Genomic DNA, 20,884 nt, shown 5'->3' on the forward strand with positions numbered 1-20,884 from the left:
ATATAATTTATGAAGTGATCCCCCTGATAATTCAAATACCCACCTAGTACCATATATAGTTATTACAATATTATTGACTTATGCTGTACTTTACATCCCCGTGACTATTTTGTAATTATCAATTTATAATCACCTTTTTCACTATGTCCCAACCCTTTTCCCCTCTGGAACCGTTAGTTTGTTTTCTGCATCTATGACTCTGTTTCTGTTTTGTTTATTTTGTTCTTTATATTCCACATACAAGAGAAATCATTTAGTATTTGTCTTTCTCTGTCTGACTTATTTCACTTAGCATAATACTCTTTAGTTCCATCCATGTTTGTCATAGACAGTAAGATTTCATCCTTTTTTATAGCCAAGTCATATTTCATTGTACATATGTACTACATCGTCTTTATCCCCTCCTCTACTGGTACTGATGGGCACTTGGGTTGCTTCCATATCTTCGCTACTGTAAATCATGCTGCAGTGAACATAGAAGTGCATATGTCTTTTCAAATTAGTGTTTTAGGTTTCTTTGGACATGTACCCAGAAGCGGAATTGCTGGGTCATAAGGTAGTTCTATTTTTAATTTTTTGAGAATTCTGCATGCTTTTTTCATAGTAGCTGCAACAATCTGCATTCTCACCAAGAGTGCATGAGGGTTCCCTTTTTTCCACGTTCTCACCAACATTTGTTGTTTGTTGATTTATTGATGATAGTCATTCTGACAGGTGTGATATCTCATTGTGGTTTTAATTTTTATTTATCTGCTGATTAGTGACGTTGAACATCTTTTCATATGCCTGTATGTCCTCTTTGGAGAATTATCTATTCAGGTCCTCTGCCCATTTTTTAAATAGATTGTGGGGTTGTTGTTGTTTTGTTTGTTTTTTTGTTTGTTTTTTTGGTGTTAAGTTACATAAGTTCTTTATCAATTTTGGGTATTAATCCCTTATCAGATGTATCATTGGCTAATATCTTCTTCCATTCAGTTGCTTGTGTTTTCAATTCTTTGATGGTTTCCTTTGCTGTGAAAATCCATTTTAGTTTGATGTAGTCCCATTTCCTTATTTTTCTTTTGTTTCCCTTGCCTGGGGAGATATATAAGTATTGCTAAGAGATATGTCAGAGATTTTACTGCCCATATTTTTTTCTAGGAGCTTTATGGCTTTGAGTCTTACATTTAAGTCTCTAATCCATTTTGAGTTTATTCTTGTATCTGGTGCAAGAAAGTGGTCCAGTTTTAGTTTTTTGCATGTATCTGTCCCATTTTCCCAACTTCATTTATTTTTTTTTTTTTGATTTTTTTTTTTTTTGCTTTTCTTTTTTTTTTTTAAATTAAATCTTTATTGTTCAGATTATTACATTTGTTCCTCTTTTTTCCCCCCATAACTCCCCTCCTTCCAGCTCCCACCCCACCCTCCACCCTCACTCCCCACCCACTGTGTTCATCGATAGGTGCATGATTTTTGTCCAGTCACTTCCCGCATCTCCCACACCCCTTTTTCCCCCAAGAATAGTCAGTCTATTCCCTTTCTATGTCCCTGATTCTATTATAATCACCAGTTCATTCTGTACATCAGGTTATTTATTCACTTGATTCTTAGATTCATTTGTTGATAGATGCATGTTTGTTGTTCATAATTTGTATCTTTTTCTTCTTCTTCCTCTTCTTAAAGGATACCTTTCAGCATTTCATATAATACTGGTTTGGCGGTGATGAACTCCTTTAGCTTTTCCTTATCTGTGAAGCTCTTTATCTGACCTTCAATTCTGAATGATAGCTTTGCTGGATAAAGTAATCTTGGTTGTAGGTTCTTGGTATTCAGCACTTTGAATATTTCTTGCCATTCCCTTCTGGCCTGCAAAGTTTCTGTTGAGAAATCAGCTGACAGTCGTATGGGTATTCCCTTGTAGGTAATTGAGCCTCTTTCTCTTGCTGCTTTTAAGATTTTCTCTTTGTCTTTTGCTCTTGGCATTTTAATGATGATGTGTCTTGGTGTGGTCCTCTTTGGATTCCTTTTGTTTGGGGTTCTCTGCGCTTCTTGGACCTGTAAGTCCATTTCTTTCTCCAGGTGGGGGAAGTTTTCTGCCATTATTTCTTGAAATAGGTTTTCAATATCTTGCTGTCTCTCATCTTCTGGCACTCCAATGACTCTGATATTAGTCCGCTTAAAGCTGTCCCAGAGGCTCCTTACACTATCTTCACACTTTCGGATTCTTTTTTCATTTTGCTTTTCCAATTGGGTGTTTTTTGTCAAATCTTTGGTTTGATTATTGTACTCCTCTGGTCTGCTATTGGGTATAATATTCTTTATTTCAGTCCGTGTATGCTTACTTTCTAATTTCTTTATCGTAGCATCGAGGGTCTCATTAGTTTTCGTGAGGCTCTGCACAAATTTATGGCAAGCCCTCAAAATTGCGATTCTTAGCTCTATATCCTCCATTTCTGTCATGTTTCTTTGTCTCCGCATCTTTTATGCTTTCTTGGTGCACCCCCTTGTGGTCTCTGTGCGAAGGCGCTAATCCAGCCTTTGCCTGAGGCGATCGGCAAATGGCTGTGCGCAGGCTTTGGGCGGGGCGGGATCAACAGGGCGGGCGGAGGGAGCAGTTATGGCCACACTCAGTCCCGTTCCCAGAGGCTCTGCTTCTCAGAACCCCGGCAGCCGCTGCAAACCTCGGAGAGAAAGTTGCCCTCAGGTTCCAACTGATGCCGGATAATCCCGCTTCTCCCGTTTGAGTCTGGGTCCCTAGAGACTCGCCCGGATCTGGAGCCCAGAGTCTGAGACTCACTCCCGACAGAAAACGACAACCGCGCCCTCAGCCACCAGCCCGCTTTTCACGCGCACCTCGGTACCTTTGTATTTTCCACACTGCGCCGCCTCTGAGCCTCGATTTGCTGTTCTCTTTCCTTCTAGTTGTAGAGTCTCTCTTCAGCCAGCCTTCCTGTGGTTCTGGGTGATGTCCGTTCAGTCTTTTAGTTGTATTTTTGAAATGGTTGTTTGCGGCAGCGGTCTCCGGTGTTTACCTACGCCGCCATCTTGGTCTCGCTCCTAGCATGGATTCTCCCCCAACTTCATTTATTGAATAGACTGTCTTTACCTCATTGTATGTTCTTTCCTCCTTTCCATATATTAGTTGACTATGTAGGCATGGGTTTATTTCTGGGCTCTCTATTCTGTTTCCTTGATCTATGTGTCTGTTTCTATGGCAGTACCATACTTATTTTACTATTATAGTCTTGTATAATTTGATACCAGGTAGCTCGTCACCTTCAACTTCTTCTTTCTCGAGGTTACTGTAGCAATTCGGGATCTTTTGTGGTTCCATGTAAATTTTTGGATTATTTGTTGTAGTTCTGTGAAAAATGCCATTAGCATTCTGATGAGGGTTGCATTGAATCTATAGATAGCTTTAGATGGTATGGACATTTTAATGATGTTAATTCTTCCTTTCTATTAACACAGTATATGCTTCCATTTATTTTTATTTTCTTCAATTTCTTATAACCTTTTGAGCACTGGTCTTTTACCCCCTTGGTTAACTTTATTTCTAGGTATTTTATTTTTTGATGCACTTGTAAGTGGGATTTTCTTAATTTCTCTTTCTGATAGTTCATTATTGGTAAATAAAAATGCAGCCAATTTCTAAATATTTATTTTTGTCTTGCTATGTTACTGAATCATTTATCAGTTCTGGTAGTTTCTTGAAGGAATCTTTAGGGTTATCTATATACTAAGAGCCCAGCGTGCCATTCAAAATCGCGCAGCGCCGCCCACCCTTGAGTCACTGGTCGGCCCCGCAGCAGCCGCAGCCGCTGTCATTCCAGCCCTGCCTCCCTCTCTGGCCCTTGAAGCAGCCACAGCCCCTGCTGATCAGGCCCTCCCCCAGCGCAGGCGTGCGGAGGCCCCTGCCGCCCTGCCCCCAATGCTGCGTGTGCAATCTCTTCCTGTGGTTAATTAGCATATTTCTCTCCATTTTTACATAGATAGATAGATAGATAGATAGTATCATGTCAGGTGCAAATAATGAAAGTTTTATTTATTCCTTTCTAATTTGGGTGTCTTTCCAATTTATTGCTTTTTCTTGTCTGAGTGCTGTGACTAGGACTTCTAATACTATGCTGAATAAAAGTAATGAAAGTGGACATCTCTGTCTTGTTCCTTATCTTAAGGAAAATATTTTTAGCTTTTCCCCATTCAGTATGATGTTAACTGTGGGTTTGTCATACATGGTCTTTATTATATTGAGGTATATTTCCTCTCTTCCCACTTTGCTGAGAACTTTTATCATAAAAGAATGCTAGATTTTATCAAATTCTTTTTCTGCATTTATTGATATAATCATGTGATTTTTATCCTTCATTTTGGTTATGTAGAGTGTCATGTTCATTGATTTGCAACTATTGAACCAGCCTTGCATCCTAGAAACATCCCATTTGGTAATGGTGTATGATCTTTTTTATATATTGCTGGATATGATATGCTAATATATTGTTGAGGATTTTTGCATCTTTGTTCATCATGCATATAGTCTTATAATTTTTTTGTAATGTCTTTGGGTTAGAATTAGGATAATAATGGCTTCATAAAATGAGCTTGGGAGTCTTTCCATCGCTTGAATTTTTTGGAATAGTTTGAGAAGGGTAGGTGTTAATTCTTCTTTCAGTGTTTGGTAAATTCAAATGTGAAGTCATTTGGGGACTTTTGTTTGTTGGGATTTTTTTGATTATTGACTTGATTTTATTGGTTGAATCAGTCTGTTCAGATTTTCTGTTTCTTCTTGATTCAGTCTTGGAAGATTGTATATTATTTGGAATTTAAAGATTTCTTCCAGATTGTCTAGTTTGTTGGCATATAATTGTTCATACTGTTTTCTTATAATCCTTTATATTTCTGTGGTGTCAGTTGTACCTTCTCATTTCTGATTTTATTTGGGTTCTCTCTTTTTTGTTGGTGAGTATGATTAATGGTTTATTAATTTTGTTTATCTTTTCAAAGAACCAGCACGTGGTTGCATTGATCTTTTGTGTTGTTTTTTTGAGACTGCACTTTGTTTATTTACACTCTCATCTTTATTATTTCCTTCCTTCTCACTTTGGGCTTTCTTCGTTCTTTTTCTAGTTTCTTTAGATGGGAGGTTAGATTGTTTATTTGACATTATTCTTGATTCTTGAGGTAGACCTGTATTGCTATGAATTACCCTCTTAGGACTGGCTGCCTCATGTTATTTGATTGGACAATTTAACCACTTACATTTAAAGTGATCATTGATAGGTATGAAGTTGTTGACATTGTATTATATTTACTTTTCTTTTTATCCTTATTTTTAAAGAAGTCCCATTAACATTTCTTGTAATACTTGTTTCTCTCTCTCTAAAAAAAAAAAAAAAATCAAAAAGCATATCCTCAGGTGAGGATTTTAAAAATGGACCATTTTTATTGTGATCACCTATATCAGAATTTGACCTATAGCTATTAGTATAATATACACAAATATACCAACATGAACTACATCTGCATATCTTCACTCTTGAAGGTATAATTTTTATGCTAGATTCTTTGTATTTGGCTTACTTGAAAAAAGGAGCAATCCTAATATATTTTGATTCAGAGCATCTTAAGTTTCTTTATTTTCCTTTTCCTGTTGCATTGATGGGTTTATTACTGAGTGTAGGTCTTTGCCTCAATTTCATTTCCCGCTATCTGTCTCCTTTTGCTTTCAAGAGTAATGGGTATTCTATAAATTCTGAAAGAAGTTAACATTAATATTTCACAGTTAATGAGGTAGGATTCCCTTTCTGCTTCCAACAGTGGTAAAGTAATATTGTACAAATGTGGCATTTCCTTCTTTGGAGAAAAAGAAGCAGCAAAGAATATGCATTGAAAGTTGTTTTAATTCATTTGGAGCTCACTTTTTTTTTTTCCTTTGAGCTATACAGTTTTTCCTTGAAACACTTTGCTTTTATTAAAATGCTTAGTGAAATAGTTCATTCCCAACCTATCTCTCTAATTGCTGGTAGTGCTGTGTCTTTGTAGTTCTAGTAGAATAATGCTTAGGAGAAACAAGGAATGTTGAAAATGTGGTTTTAGTGACTACATGGTTTAGAGCTAAAGTAGATATAAAATATAACAAAATGAAGACATATTCACCTAAAATGTTTTAATTTATACTTTTGATTTCAGAGTGATCATGTAGGATCAGGAAGTCATTTCAGTAACCGTAAGTATAAAAATGTAGATTATCATTACGATTCACCAAGTTTGATCAAAGAAGAATGCTATGCCTATTTATTTTTGTCTAACTGTATATTCTACTCCTGCCGCTAAACATTATCCAACTATTTGTGTGTTATACCTCAACACCTGGAACTATTATAGCCTCTAACATAAAATCTGATCATCTCTGAGGCACTGACTTTCCTTAGCCCCTGTTTTAAAAACTGTATATAATATGAATTACCAAATTTGCCTTGTTGGTTAATAGACATTTATCTTGTGATATTTGGGCTTTGTTTTTTATCAAGTAAACATAGTTTTCTGATTTGGAGAAATCTTTGGATATAGTCCCAATGCAGGTAATTTTAAAATTAGTTAGAAGTCCCATAACATTTACTTATTTTAAGACTATACTTAATTAATCTTCACTTTTATGTATTGTTTTTCAATTTTAAAGAGTTTCTCTAGAATATCTATTTTTTGCTTCCCATTGAATATTAATATTTATCCTGTAAATTGCAAGAACATTTTTATTTTGATTAATTATAAGATACATATTTTATAATGGTTACTAGAGGCCTGGTGCACGAATTTGTGCACAGGTGGGGCCCCTCGGCCTGGCTGGCGATCGGGCTGATTGGGGCCATCTTGCCCAGTCCCAATCGGGGCCAATTGATGGGGGCCAGCCAGCCAGGGGAAGGGACCGTGGGAGGTTGGCTGTCGGAGCACACTGATCACCAGGGGGCAGCTCCTGCATTGAGCATCTGCCCCCTGGTGGTCAGTGCGTGTCATAGCAACTGGTTGACTGGTCATTTGATTGACCGGTCATAACCATCGCTTAGGCTTTTATATATATAGATGTAGCTTTTTTAGTTAACAGATATATATATATATATTTCATTGATTTCAGAGAGGAAGGGAGAGGGAGAGAGATATAGAAACATCAGTGATGAGAAAGAATCATTGATTGGCTACCTTCTGCATGCCCCCACACTGGGCATCAAGCCTGTGCCCTGACCGGAAATCGAACTGGGACCTCCTGGTTCATAGGATGACACTCAACCACTGAGCCACACTGGTGGGGCACAGTGTTATATGTTTCTAAAAGGGAACTTAGTATCTATTCAGAAGAATATGGATACTTCCCTGTGTACAAGGTAAAATATAAATATTTTAGAACAAGGATAATTTTATACTGTAACTCATGCTTCTCTTCTGTTTGAAAAATAAAGGAGAGATAACACCAAATTAATACTTAGCCTACTTTGGTATGGATAATGAAGTTCATACCATTTATTTGTATTTATTTAGGAAAAGAAGATATGCTTCTTAAACAAGGTCAGATGTACATGACAGACTCACAGGTAATACTATTTTTTTAATTAAAAAATTTATTAAAATACTTCAGCCTTTTCTAAAAGAGAACAACTTGTATATTTACCAAGAATATATGCATTGGCTATGGTTTTCATCGTAAAAAAAGTAAGTTGGTCTTGCATTCTTAATTTTAATAAAAGTAGATATTGCTGTTTCTGGTGCCCCCTAGCGTGTTTTTGATGACAGTGGCTTAAATGAGAGATTTGAGTTACAACTTCATGGTCTTTACAGTAAGCCTGTATTACAGCAGATGGTTAACTCTTCATATTTCTCCATAAAAAAGGGAAGACAGGTATGAATAATTAAAAAGTCATTTGTTTTGACTTTGCAATATAATTTTCCTTGCTTTCAAATATGCTATGTTTTAGAAATTCTCCTCAAAAAAACAAATAAAGCTTCCACGAGGGAGTTTTGTCTGATTTTCTTACTTGTTTATCTGTTCCTCACTTTTAGTTTGCAGTAGAAACAAGGTTTACATTCCTAGTACGTCCTATGGACTGTAGAACTGATAAATATTTGAGCTTCAAAGACCTTTTTACATGCCTTCATCTGTGGGCAGAGTGAATTAGTGTACATGATGTCTAAGATCATTTTAAGCTGGAAACTTTCTAAGATTCTAAGTTGAGAGAATGGATATTAGTCAACTGAATAGTACTGAAGTAGATTAGGTAATCTTTAACCATAATAAAATAAGTATGGGAATTACAAAGCTGTGTAAATAACTTGTTGGTAAATTATAGTAGTCTCAGTCTAAAGATAATTGGTAAGTTGAATGATAATGAGAAGCAAACTGAGGTTGGGAAATTATTTCATATTGTTAATTTTCTTCTTGATCCAGGAGAAGGCAGTGTAGATTGAACTAACAATACTAAAATAGTGGAATGTACTCATAGCACATCACTTTTATCAATGAACTAGAGGCCCGGTGCATGAAATTCATGCAGGGGGCGGGGGGTGGTGGCGGGTGTCCCTCAGCCCGGCCTGTACCCTCTCCAATCCGGGACCCCTTGAGGGATGTCCAACGGCCGGTTTAGGATCGGGCCTAAACTGGCCGTCGGACATCCCTCTCACAATCTGGGACTGCTGGCTCCTAACTGCTTGCCTGCCTGATTGCCCCTAACCACTTCTGCCTGCCAGCCTGATCATCCCCTGACAGTTCTTCTGCTGGCCTGATTGATATCTAACTGCTCCTCTGACGGCTTATCGCATCCAACTGCCCTCCCCTGCCAGCCTGATTGCCACCAACTGTCCTCCCCTGCTGGCCTGGTCACCCCACGCAGCCTGCTGTTCAGTTCTTTGGTCATCCCTCACTTAACCCCCCTCCTGGCCTTGTCCTCCCAAGCAGCCTGCTGTTTGGTCATTACTGTGATCGTGTCCCGGACAATTTGCATATTCCTCTATTATTAGTATAGATTAGTACTTGTAAAGAGTCCTTATTGTAATTGGCAGTATGGGAAAAAATACAAATAAGTTTAATCTTTCATGATTATATATTCTGTTATTTATGAACTGTTTCACTGAGTTTAATTATGTTTTTTGTCAACACTTAATAGAGGGAACAAGATGTTAATCAAATTTTATAGTAAGATTATATGCAAAGTTCTAATTTATCTCTCTATTTCAGAGAAGAAAACTTGTGGGCTTTTTGGGGGGTTGATTAACATCATTCTCTTGACCACTCTCACACTAGCTAGGTTTATTTTGGTGGTATTTTTATAATTTAAGAACCTTGCCGAAACCGGTTTGGCTCAGTGGATAGAGCGTTGGCCTGCGGACTGAAAGGTCCTGGGTTCGATTCCGGTCAAGGGCATGTACCTGGATTGCAGGCACCTCCCCAGTAGGAGATGTGCAGGAGGCAGCTGATTGATGTTTCTCTCTCATCGATGTTTCTAACTCTCTATCTCTCTCTCCCTTCCTCTCTGTAAAAAATCAATAAAATATATTTAAAAAAAAAAAAAAAAAAAAAAAGAACCTTACATTGCAGTTAACAATGAGGGTACTCAGAAGTCAGATATTTTATTAGAAACTAATATCACTTTTCTTCAAGGATTCTGATGGCTTCAGAATTTGAAGTTCTATGTACATTATGTGCCATAAAACATAGCAGTAATAAATGTGTTTTGTCTGAGTTGATATTCATGTGTGGAGTAGGTATTGTGAATGGGGAAAGAGAAAAAATAGTCTCCAGAGGCCACAACTGTCTTCTTTCTTCTGCTAGAAGTACACTTATGTGAATAGACTTTCAAAATGTCACTGCGTAAGTGTGTATTAGGGAATCATACCCAGAACTGTTTTCTTACTTCACAAATCAGTCCTATATTTTTCCAAAATACTAGTCTGAAACCCTTTGACTACTGATGATGTGGGTACTTTATAAGTATCTTCTTTAGGCTTTTGTGATTGATATCTTTTTGTTTTCCTTTTTTCAGTGTACTTCCACAGGTGTGCCAGCTCATATGCAAAGCAGATCTATGTTACGACCACTGGAGCTGTCCTTACCAAATCAAACTTCATATTCTGAAAACGAAATTTTAAAGAAAGAGTTAGAAACAATGAGAACTTTCTGTGAATCAGCAAAACAGGACCGACTCAAGCTCCAAAATGAACTGGCTCACAAGGTGGCTGAGTGCAAAGCATTAGCATTAGAATGTGAAAGGGTCAAGGAGGACTCAGATGAACAGATAAAGCAATTAGAAGATGCATTAAAAGATGTGCAGAAGAGAATGTATGAGTCAGAAGGGAAAGTTAAACAAATGCAGACTCATTTTCTTGCCCTTAAAGAGCATCTTACAAGTGAAGCAGCTTCAGGGAATCACAGACTAATGGAGGAACTGAAGGATCAGTTGAAAGACATGAAAGCAAAGTATGAAGGCGCTTCAGCAGAAGTGGGAAAATTAAGAAACCAAATCAAACAAAATGAGATGTTAGTAGAAGAGTTTAAGCGGGATGAAGGCAAGCTGGTAGAAGAAAATAAGCGACTGCAGAAGGAATTCAGTATGTGTGAAATGGAGCGAGAGAAGAAAGGGAGAAGGGTCACAGAGATGGAAGGCCAGTTAAAAGAATTGTTAGCAAAGTTGGCCCTTTCCATTCCAAAAGAAAAATTTGAAAACATGAAGAGCTTATTATCGAATGAAGTAAATGAGAAGGCAAAAAAATTAGTTGATATGGAAAGAGAATATGAAAAATCTCTTAGTGAAATTAAACAGTTAAAGCGAGAGCTTGAGAATTTTAAGGCCAAGATTTCTCAGCATGTCAAACCAGAGGAACATGAGCAGCTCAAGAGCAGATTAGAACAAAAGTCAGGAGAACTTGGGAAGAAGGTCACTGAGTTAATATCCAAAAATCAGACCTTACAAAAGGAAATCGAAAAGGCTAATCTGGATAATAAGCTCCTCAACCAGCAAGTACATAACTTAACAACTGAAATGAAAAATCATTACATTCCTTTAAAAGTAAGTGAAGAAATGAAAAAGTCTCATGATGTAATTATTGGTGATTTGAATAAAAAGCTTTCAGATGTAACAGAAAAATACACAGAAAAGAAGTTGGAAATGGAGAAATTGCTGATGGAAAATGACAATTTAAATAAAAATGTTAACCGCCTGGAAACTGTGTTCATACCTCCTGAGAAACATGAAAAAGAGATGATGACGCTGAAGTCCAATATAGTTGAACTTAAAAAACAGCTCTCTGAACTTAATAAGAAATGTGGTGAAGACCAAGAGAAAGTATATTCACTCATGTCTGAAAACACCAACTTGAAAAAGACTATGAGTAATCAGTATGTACCAGTTAAAACCCACGAAGAGATTAAAACTGCACTAAGTAGTACGTTAGATAAAACTAACAGAGAATTGTTAGATGTGAAGAAAAAATTTGAACATGTAAATAAAGAACTTGTGAAAATTAAAGATGAGAATGAAATATTAAGAAGAAACCTGGAAAATACTCAGAACCAAATGAAAGCTGAGTACATCAGCCTAAGAGAGCATGAGGAAAAGGTGAGTGCTGTCAGTAAGAGCATGAGAAATGTACAGGAGAATAGTGCAGAAATACTCGCCAACTACAAGAAAGGCCAAGAAGAGATTGTGACACTGCATGCTGAAATTGAAGCCCAGAAAAAGGAACTTGACACGATACAAGAATGCATTAAAGTAAAATATGCTCCAATTGCCAGCTTTGAAGAGTGTGAGAAAAAATTTAAGACAATAGAGAAAGAACTAAAAGAACAGTTATCAGAGCAGACACAAAAGTATAATGTCAGGGACGAAGAGACCAAGAAGTGCAAACAAGAGAATGACAAGTTAAAGGAGGAGATTTTCACTCTTCAGAAGGATTTAAGGGACAAGAATGTTCTCATTGAGAATTCTCATGAAATGGAAAGAGCATTAAACAGAAAAACAGAAGAGCTAAACAGACAGTTAAAAGACCTGTTACAGAAATACACGGAGGTAAAGAATGAGAAGGAGAAGCTAGTAGAAGAAAATGCCAAACAGACTTCTGACATCCTTACAGCACAGACACTTTTGCAAAAGCAGTATGTTCCATCGGAACAGGTAGAGGCCATGGAAAAATCTCTTAATGGCACAATTGAGACTCTAAGGGAAGAATTGAAGAATAAGCAAAGGTGTTATGAGGAGGAGCAGCAGACAGTGACCAAGCTGCATCAATTGCTGGAAAACCAAAAGAACTCTTCTGTGTCCCTGGCAAAGCATTTGCAGATGAAGGAAGCATTTGAGAAAGAAGTTGGAATTATAAAAGCTACCTTGCGAGCCAAGGAAGAAGAAAACCGAAACAAAACTGAAGAAATCTCCAAACTTCAGTCAGAGGTTCAGAATAGTAAACAAGCATTAAAAAAATTAGAGACAAGAGAGGTAGTTGATATGTCTAAATATAAAGCAACAAAAAGTGATTTGGAGACACAGATTTCCAACTTAAATGAAAAGTTGGCCAATCTGAATAAAAAGTATGAAGAAGTATGTGAGGAGGTTTTGCATGCCAAAAAGAAGGGACTGTCTGCAAAAGGTGATAAAGAATTACTACATTTTAGCATTGAGCAAGAAATCAAGGATCAGCAGGAGCGATGCGATAAGTCCTTATCAACAATCACAGAGTTGCAGACAAGAATACAGGAATCTGCTAAGCAAATTGAAGCAAAAGATAATAAGGTAGGCCCTGAGTTATCTTAGTGACTTTGCATTGGACACCCCAGAGCAGAACAGAGCAGTATTTTAGCATCCTACGGACAGGTTTACAAAAGCATAGTGACCATTAAATGCTACCTTTCTGTTTGACTACTGATGTGCGAAAAATTTCAGAATTGGAAAAAAAAATAGTATAGTCACACAAAAATGAAAAGCATTTTGTTTCCTCAGCTGGTACAGCCAAGAATTGAGGAAATATGGGGAGATTCAAGGTTCACGTACCTCATAATGGATCCATTGGGTTTGGGGTACCTGAAGAATGGTGAAGAGGGGGAGGGAAAAAGCTATGTTTCTGGCCTGCAAGAAACCAAGGATGCTAGGGAACACCCCAAACTTAATCTTGGCACTCACCCATATCAGCATGCCCAACTCTCCAGTTGGCTGTACATTCTGTCCCCATATCTTTCTACAGACTGGTTACCTTGCCCAGAATGTGCTGCCCTCCTTTGTACTGAGTCAAATTCTGTTAATTTCTTAATCCTCGTGTCAGCGCTTGTCTTTCCCAAATCCTTCCCTGTCCAATCTAGTCCACAGTAAACTCTTCCTCTTCGAAAATACATGTTTTGTTTTGGCTTTGCCATCCTCTTAAAACATATATGTTACAATGTCAGAATTATGTGGTTGATCTTCCCAACCAGTTTTTAGGAGAAAAACTGTAATTTACCTTTTCTTATTCATTCTCATGTTCTAATTTGCATGATAGGTGCTCAACAATATTTGCAGAACTGAGAGTTGCATGAAGTGTTTACTATGAAGATGAGAAATCAGGGACACTGAGTGCAGTTTTATCAGTTCAACAAATAATTGTTAAATGCCTTCTGCATGCCAGGCGCTGTGCTCAGTGCTGGGGACACAGCAATGAGTGAAAGTAGACACAGCCTCAGCCCTCCTCAGTGTAGAGATGTAGGTACTGACACCTCTGCTCAGATGATCCAGACTTTAAATGGTTAATGGAAGGTAGTTGTGTATATAATTATATATCATAATAGCAAGTTATTAACATCTAGTTATAATTGTTGCCATTAATTGAGCATGTACTGTGTAACAGGCATATCTTTATGATAGCATTTGATTTTTTTAACTATGAAAAATTTTCCCTCTTTCACTGATAATGAAATTAAGGTTTAGAAAAAGAAAGGAAATGAGCCAAGCTCACAAAGCTAATAAACATCAGATCTAATTTAAAGGCTTAAAGCCTATGCTCTTCCCACTATTCTAAACAGCCTCCCTATTTTTTCCCTCTTTAAGACAAAGTAGTCTAAAATCATGTGTTCTTGAAAGGAACAGGACACATAAGTTAATGTTAGATATACATGAGCCACTTTTTTTTTTTTTTACTTTTCAACTTTGTTGGAGAGAATCTCCTCTACCTTTCTATATTTCAAATGACCTGGAATATAGTCTATCTAACTTTATAGGTACTTGTGTGTTATCTAAAAATAAGACTTGGGTCACACTCAAATCTTAGGATATACCCATATTTATTCTTAATTTTGTAATGCTTTTGTAAGGAATTCCTGAGAGAAATATAATTGTATATACTGTGTAAATAATATTGTATATACTGTGTAAAAATGTTCATTGTAAATGAGTAATACATGTTTTTCCCACAACTTCTTTCTTTTTTTATAAGATAACTGAGCTGCTTAATGATGTAGAAAGACTAAAACAGGCACTGAATGGCCTTTCACAGCTCACCTATACGAGTGGGAGTCCCAGCAAGAGACAGAGCCAGCTGATTGACACTCTGCAGCACCAAGTGCGGTCCCTGCAGCAGCAGCTGACTGTAAGTACCCCTGGCCCACAGGGCTTCATGCTGCTGTATGCAGGGTCACGTTAGCTTGTTTGTTTATAAAAGCTTATTTAGAAATCAGATTGATTTGTGGCTGTGTTCAGATCCAAGAAGGTAATCTTTTTTGCTAAAAGTTACTTTCACTAGTGGTATAATATACCTTTTTTAGTGCCTACAACACGGCAGGCACTATATTACATATTTTACATACTTTAAACTTTATCTTCATCAAAATCTTTAAAGTTTTATTCCCCCATTTAACATCCTTATTAAGGAAACAAAGATGGAAATACTCAATGCCTGGGGTCATACAGCTAGGATTTAATCCTGAGATTCGCTGACTCCAAATCTGGTAACTGCAGCACACTCTCTAAAGTAATGGTCCACTAAACTAAAGGGAGTTTTTAAATAATCTTCTCTTTATGAGTAAAGATAGGCATTCCTGTGGTTTTATGCTCTATATCATTATATATTAAAATAAAATATCTGGATATGTATATCCATATAGGTACCTATATCCTTATAAATACCTATATGGATATTTATATCTCCTTTATATATTAAAGGAAATATATGGATTTAAATATCTGCCATTTAAAAGCAAGTGACATGAGCCCTAGCTGATTTGGCTCAGTAGATACAGTGTTGGCCTGTGGACTGAAGGGTCCTGGGTTCGATTCCAGTCAAGGGCACATGCCGGGGTTGCGGGCTTGATCCCCAATGTGGGGTGTATAGGAGGCAGCCAATCAATGATTCTCATCATTGATGTTTCTATCTCTCTCTCCATCTTCCTTCCTCTCTGAAATCAATAAAAATATATTTTAAAATATAATAATAAAAGCAAGTGACATGAAACATTTCCCTTAACACTTGGCTTCTTCATCCATAATTGGATAATTAAAAACTGATTACTTGTTTGTTTGCTTTTTAATTGAACGAGCTAATATAATATGCATGGAAATGCTAAGTAAAACATAGTGTAATCAAATGTAAATTGTTGCTAATATTTTCCTATTCTATAGGTATTTGTTATGAATTGTTTTTGAATAGGAGAAAGTTGTGTTTTTTTTTAAGTTTTCATTTTTATAACACTATTGGCCTATAGCAGTTTGTCAGAATTGCTTATTTGGATCTTATCAAAGGGATATGGTAGCCTCTTGAGTAATTGGAAGTATTTATTATTAACTAGAAGCCCAGCGTGCGAAATCACACAGCCCCTCCCACTTGCGGCCTCACCGCGCACACACAGCCCTGCCCACCTGTGCTGGTCTTTGGTCGTTACGGCGTTAGGGCCACAGGCCTTTTATAATATAGACTAGAGCAGCCGTGGGCAAATTAAGGCCCACGGGCCGGATCCAGCCCGTTTGAAATGAATAAAACTAAAAAAAAAAAAGACCGTACCCTTTTATGTAATGATGTTTACTTTAAATTTATATTAGTTCACACAAACACTCCATCCATGCTTTTGTTCCGGCCCTCCGGTCCAGTTTAAAAACCCACTGTGGCCCTTGAGTCAAAAAGTTTGCCCACCCCTGGACTAGAGGCCCAGTGCACAAAAATTTGTGCACTGGGGCGGGGGGGTATCCCTCAGCCCCACTTGTGCCCTCTCACAGTCTGAGACCCCTCGGGAGATAATGACCTGGGTGGCAGAGGGCAGGCCCAATCCCTAGGTGCCTTCCCCGCAGCCCCTGGTCGGGCTCAGAGCAGGGCCGATTGGGGAGTTGGGGCGCCGCCCCCTGTCATGCACAGAGCAGGGCGGATCAGGGGGTTGTGGTGCCACCCCTGTCACATACAGAGCCGGCTGATCAGGGGGTTGGGGTGCTGCCCCCTGTCACGCACAGAGCAGGGCCCATCAGGAGGGTTGGGGCTCTGTATCCTGTCACACACAGAGCAGGGCCGATCAGGGGGTTGGGGAGCTCCCCGCTGTCAACCACAGAGCAGGAGGCCTCACGGCTCCGCTGATCTCAGTGCTGGGAGGCCTCGCGGCTCCGCTTGACACTGGGGCAGTGAGGCCTTGCTGCTCCGCTGATCCCGGTGCTAGGAGGCCTCGCGGCTCTGCTGATCCCAATGCTAGGAGGCCTCGCGGCTCCGCTGATCCCAGGTTCGGGAGGCCTTGCGGCTCTGCTGATCCCGGTGCTGGGAGGCATATTACCCTTTTACTATATAGGATAGAGGCCTGGTGCACGGGTGGGGGCCGGCTGGTTTGCCCTGAAGGGTGTCCTGGATCAGGGTGGGGGTCCTGCTTGGGTGCCTGGCCAGCCTGGGTGAGGGGATGATGGCTGTTTGCAGCTGGTCACACCCCCTTCAGGGTGGGGGTCCCCACTGGGGTGCCTGGCCAGCCTGGATGAGGGGATGATGGCTGTTTGCAGCTGGTCACACCCCCTTCAGGGTGGTGGTCCTCACTGGGGTGCCTGGCCAGTCTGGGTGAGGGGCTGAGGGCCGTTTTCAGGCTGGCGGGTGACTGAAGCTCCCAACCTCTCTTTTATTTCTTTTTTCTTTTTTATTCTGGGATTTCTTTACCTTCTATGGCTGTCACTGGAGCTGAGAGCCGTCTTTAGCTCTGAGGCTCAGCTCCAGCTCGAGGCCTTGGCTGCTGAAAGCAGGTTTCTGGCCTTTTTACCTTCTGTATTTGAAACTTTGTTGCGACTCCACCTCTGAGATCCCGGCTGACTGAAAGCAGGTTTCTGGGGTTTTGTTTAGTTTCTATATTTGTAACAATGTTTCTTAGAGAGCAGCTGAGAGGCTGGCAAGGCAGGCGGGGAACCTGGCTTCCACTGTCACTGGAGCAAGCAAGCCTCCCTGTTCGAGTCAGCTGCCTGGCTGCTGGCCGCCATCTTGGTTGGCAGTTAATTTGCATATCTCACTGATTAGCCAATGGGAAAGGTAGCGAAGTTACGGCTAATTACCATGTTTCTCTTTTATTAGATAGGATTATGTTCATTACACCGTGCTAAACTTTGCCAGGGACAAAGAAAGCATACAGTTCTTGTCCCAAGGAGTTATGGGTAGTTATGAGGCAAAATATAGATCCAACAAAAGTAAAATAACATGGCAAAAATACCAAATATAGAATTGTGAATACAGTCCCAGATTCTAAGTGATAATTAAGTCCCAGGAAGGAAAGATTACTGGTATGGTCGGAGCTAATTTAAAAAAGGAAAGGACTAACTGGCCTGAACTTGTAAGGTAGGTGGTGTTTGAGAGGAAAACACAATCTTCCAGGCAAAGGCAATAGTGTGAAGCAGCCATGGAGGTGGAATGCAAGTGGCATGCCCCAGGCAGTGCAAGGCCCATCAGCCTGGCTTGTACCAGGAGCTATCTTTACAGCCAAATTGTGGAAACTGTTGAGAACCAAGCTGATGAATTTGGATTCTCTCTTGTATGTACTGAGGTGACACCCAAGATTTTTAAGCCAAAAGGATATGAGGAAAGAGCTGTCTCTACCTTCAAAGCTTGACAGGGAGTCAGATTTAGAGATGGGGACAAGATGAGAAGCTTTTGCAGTCATCTAAAGTGTAAGTTGATAAGTGTCTGGATTATTTTGTGACATTAGATGTCACCTAAGAAAATCATTTCATGTGACCTAGGATAAGTAGAATTGCTTTCACTATGAATATTCCCACACATTCATGAGAAAAGTTCATACTATTGTTATGCTGTGAAATTTTGCATGTGGTCGGTCCAAGGTGGTTTGTTACAAAAAGCATCAGGAGCATTTTAATAATACTACTGTTTTGTAGCCTCAAGCCCAAGGACAGCAGTATCATAAGCCTCACGTGTTTGAAAACATGAATGCTGACATTCTGCTCTGCCCTTCTTCCCACATTTCTAGGATGCCCACAGACAGCACCAAGAAGTAATTGCAATTTATCGGACACACCTTCTTAGTGCCGCACAGGTAAAGAACTGTTTCTCCTTTGGAAAGGATATTATTTTAGATAAAATAAATTTTTCATGTTCAAGTAAATTTATGTGAAAATCATGTTTAAAGTAGTTGAACCCCATATGCTTATTTAAAAACAATTGTGTTTCTTTTAATCATGGCTTGCATATCTCCCAGAGAAATTTACAAAGCTATATGGCAACACACCATCTTAAACTTAATGTTATCTCCATCTGCTTGTCACTCATTTTATAGACAGTTTGGCAACATATGATGGCAGCACACATTGATGCTACTGCTAGCTGAGATGATGCCTTGACAGCCACACATGGCTGTCACCAAAAAAGGAGAGTGGAAAAGACGTCATTGTTTCTTGGTAGCTTAGGAGTATTTCTTTGAAATGTAGAGAACACTATAAAAGTACAAAAATGACGAGTAAGGTGTGCACAGAATTGTAATAATTTAAGGGAAAAAGTTGGTTCTGTTAGCAGATTATCAGTAATATTTACTTATTGAGCCTTAAACTCAGTCAAGTATAAGATTAAGAATTTCCTTCTTTGCCCTAACCAGTTTGGCTCAGCGGATAGAACGTGGGCCTGCTGACTGAAAGGTCCCAGGTTCGATTCTGGTCAAGGGCATATACCTTGGTTGCAGGCACATCCCCAGTAGGGGGTGTGCAGGAGGCAGCTGATCGATGTTTCTCTCTCATCGATGTTTCTAACTCTCTATTCCTCTCCCTTCCTCTCTGTAAAAAATCAATAAAATAAAATAAATAAAATAATAAAATAAAATAAATAAAATAAAATAGAATGCCCTTCTTTAGATGTGTAATGAGAAAGCTGTTGTTGGTTTTTGGGTGTTTTTTTTTTTAAATAAATCACACCAAGAAAATGTTTAATATATGAAGGATGTTATATTTAATGTTCTGCAGAAACCTTATGATCAGCATCTCCAAAGTTCTCAGAATAGATTTTTCAGGAAGATGTCCTAAAGGAGACAATATTAGAATAGCAAGTGATATATAAGAGGATTGTTTACGATTTGAAGTATGTCAGGCTGCATGGTTAAAAGAAAAAGCATAGCTTGTTGAGAGAAAACTTCAAAGAAAGGTCTTTTTTTAAAAAGAACTAGGTAAAATAATCAAAAGGAAGAAACTATGATATCAAATTCTTAACATAAAAAAGCTGGCCTGTTCTATAAGAGATGAATGGGAAGCCAACGGAAAAGAATGAATCGGTATGATGAAAGAAAATATCTTGGGCTACTTTTTTTTGAGTAGGTAAAAGATAGGCCAGGATTGGGAAGTATATTGTAGTTATTAGAGAGCACTGTTGAGGGACCATGAATGGGAAGTTTAGGAGGGGAAATAGTAGAAGAGTATAGATCTGTATTAGAGAGGGTGAGGAACTCACTCAGCTCTGATACTGGCCAACGGAGGAAGAGTGTGCTTTCCCGAATGACACTGTAAACTAACAAACTTTTCAACTTTGAATGTATGCTTCTGAAATTATTTTCTACTGACTCCTAATTAAACATAACAAAAGCAGTTGGCATCTGAAATAGTCTTGCCTTCTGGCATCATAAAGTTAACTAAGAAATTCAGTTTTGTCAACTATGAATAATGTTTGAAATTTAAACATCCTGCTGTTATAGAAACAAATTTCAGAAAGAAAATTTTTTGTATAAATAGGAAGCGTTACGCTGAAACCTATTCAAGTGCTCCAGCAAAGAAAAAGAAGGGGAAGCTGTAATAAGCCCACCACATTGTCTTGCATTTATTCAACCCTCTTGCCCTCTTTTTAAGTTTAAAGTGTTTCTTTCTAAATATGAATGGCTAATGTTTGTGTATAAAGATCTCAACCTCACCAGTAATGGGGAAAATGCAAATAGCAAGAAGATACCATTTTTCACTTATGGGATTGGCAGATATTAACTAAGATGGTGGACTATAACATTGGTCTGGGTGTTGTGGGAAATGGGCATTTATACCCTGTTGGTAGGAGTGTAAATTGTTATAATCTCTATAGAAGGAAATTTTATAGTACTTAGCAAAATTGAAAATTGAGCTTGCTTTTTGACCCATCAATTTGTCTTCTAGGAATCTGCTCATAAGATTGGAAACACCTTTAAGTGCCCATTATTGGGGGAATGGGTAAAGAAATTACGATTCATCCACACAGTGGGATATCCTATATAATAAAAGAGAAACATGTAAATTGACCATCCCTCTGCTACGCTCACCAGCCAATCAGGAGTGAGTATGCAAATTAACCCACCAGCTTTGTCGGGTTAATTTGCATACACAGGCACCGGGCGGAGAGCAGAGAGGGAGAGCTTGGCAGAGTGGGAGGCCATGGGACGGAGACAGAGCAGGAAGGGAAAACCAAGATCACGGGGAGCACCAGGAATTCTGGGAATAGTAGTTTT

The 20,884-nt window shown here is 38.7% G+C and overlaps 1 protein-coding gene across 3 annotated transcripts in view; it reads left to right on the forward strand.

Annotated features, from left to right (window-relative positions):
* UACA (uveal autoantigen with coiled-coil domains and ankyrin repeats) overlaps positions 1-20,884 on the forward strand; it is a 123,755-nt gene that overhangs the window by 100,148 nt on the left and 2,723 nt on the right. For all 3 annotated transcript variants that reach the window (XM_070431212.1, XM_070431222.1, XM_070431231.1), the window contains 5 exons: positions 6,169-6,205; positions 7,513-7,565; positions 10,008-12,746; positions 14,416-14,568; positions 18,407-18,472. In XM_070431212.1, coding sequence (XP_070287313.1) covers positions 6,169-6,205; positions 7,513-7,565; positions 10,008-12,746; positions 14,416-14,568; positions 18,407-18,472 — 3,048 coding nt within the window. The remainder of the gene's footprint in view (positions 1-6,168; positions 6,206-7,512; positions 7,566-10,007; positions 12,747-14,415; positions 14,569-18,406; positions 18,473-20,884) is intronic.

Source organism: Myotis yumanensis, unplaced genomic scaffold (assembly GCF_028538775.1).
Source record: "Myotis yumanensis isolate MYYU_CA2020_CCGP unplaced genomic scaffold, mMyoYum1.0.hap1 SCAF_1, whole genome shotgun sequence".
Taxonomy (NCBI): domain Eukaryota; kingdom Metazoa; phylum Chordata; class Mammalia; order Chiroptera; family Vespertilionidae; genus Myotis; species Myotis yumanensis.